Source organism: Magnolia sinica, chromosome 11 (genome assembly GCF_029962835.1).
Source record: "Magnolia sinica isolate HGM2019 chromosome 11, MsV1, whole genome shotgun sequence".
Classification (NCBI taxonomy): Eukaryota; Viridiplantae; Streptophyta; class Magnoliopsida; order Magnoliales; family Magnoliaceae; genus Magnolia; species Magnolia sinica.
This window is the reverse complement of record NC_080583.1, coordinates 12,182,456-12,183,909: the sequence shown is the minus strand read 5'-3', so window position 1 is coordinate 12,183,909 and position 1,454 is coordinate 12,182,456. Positions and strand designations below refer to the sequence as shown.

The following is a 1,454-nucleotide window of genomic DNA, read 5'->3' as shown; positions in this document are numbered from 1 at the left end:
AGAACTGTGTGGGGCCCACTCGTGATGGATATCTGTAATCCAAACCGTGCATCTGTAGCACCTCCTAATGTTCTCCGTACATAGAGAAAAAAATGATCCTGATACAAAAAACAGGTGGGAGTTTTTGGGCCGTTCCTTCATCCTAGTTGGGTCACCTAATGAACGGGTTAGATGGCATAAAAAAAAAGTGGACCCCACATTCAATCTAAAATTTCCTATGGTGGGCCCCGATTGCTGCTTTTAAACGCATGTGATCAGTCACTCCAAACGTCAATAATCACATGCGTTCATTTCACACTGGCCCACTTCCAATGAAACAATGGTATCTTATGTCATTTTTGCTACTATAAATACCTATAGACTCAGTCACAAAACATATCATTACATGCAAACAGAGAATTCCGAGATGAAATCCTCAGCCCTTGCGTTAACATTGATATTGACCATGGGTCTAGCCCTGGTCCATGTGAGCCTAGCCCAAAACTCTCCCCAAGACTACGTCAATGCCCACAACACTGCCCGATCGAACGTGGGCGTGGGCCCCGTGGCGTGGGACGATCAGGTGGCCAGCTACGCCGAAAACTACGCCAGCCAGAGGATCGGCGACTGCCAGCTCATGCACTCAGGTGGGCCATACGGCGAGAATATCTATTGGTCATCTGGGTCCGAGGCCACTGGCACCGATGCAGTGAACGCATGGGTCGGCGAGCAGCAATACTACGACCATGGCTCGAACAGCTGTGCGGGTGGTCAGCAGTGCGGGCACTATACTCAGATCGTGTGGCGTGATTCGGTTCGGCTCGGGTGCGCTCGTGTCACGTGCAACAGTGGTGGGACGTTCATCACATGCAACTATAGCCCACCTGGCAACTATGAGGGGCAACGCCCTTACTAGAGAATGAATGGTCATGATCACATACAATCTCCATGCAGTACTTATCATGTTGCACCATTTTTTCATGCATATGTGTCATACGTGCAAGACATCCAAGCCGTGCAAATCATGTTGATCAGGTTATCCCACCTGACGAGATTCTTGTGTTGGGATTTTGAATGACATGGATGTCTTACACGTGGCACATTGATGGAAAATGTGGCAGTATGGTAAGCTTACTACATAGGGGTTTGTATGTGGACATTCCTATGAATTATATATGTAGTTGTCTTTGAGTATTTATCATAAGTAGTTGCTATTTAATGGTTTGGATTGGATTCTTATGTTAGTTTTTATACTATTTAAGAAATGGTTGTGACTTGACGTTGTATCCCAGCCATACGAGTTGTGGGTCCCGTCATAGATGGAGGATATTTCTAGAATCATACTAATTAAGCAATTCTAATTAACCATTTAATAAATGGCTATTGAATGGACGGTTAAAACTAAAATAGTTTGTGGTCAAATTTGAAAGGAAAATCAGATGGCTAATTATCATCTCATCTGAGCAATTTTTCTG

General features: G+C 44.8%; 1 protein-coding gene across 1 annotated transcript; it reads left to right on the top strand.

Annotated features, from left to right (window-relative positions):
* Nucleotides 1–370: 370 nt before the first annotated feature.
* LOC131218824 (pathogenesis-related protein 1-like) lies at nucleotides 371–1,203 on the top strand. The gene has a single exon (XM_058213659.1). It carries the CDS (start codon nucleotides 386–388, stop codon nucleotides 893–895), a length of 510 nt encoding a protein of 169 aa, XP_058069642.1. The 5' UTR covers nucleotides 371–385; the 3' UTR covers nucleotides 896–1,203.
* The last annotated feature ends 251 nt before the right edge of the window (nucleotides 1,204–1,454 follow it).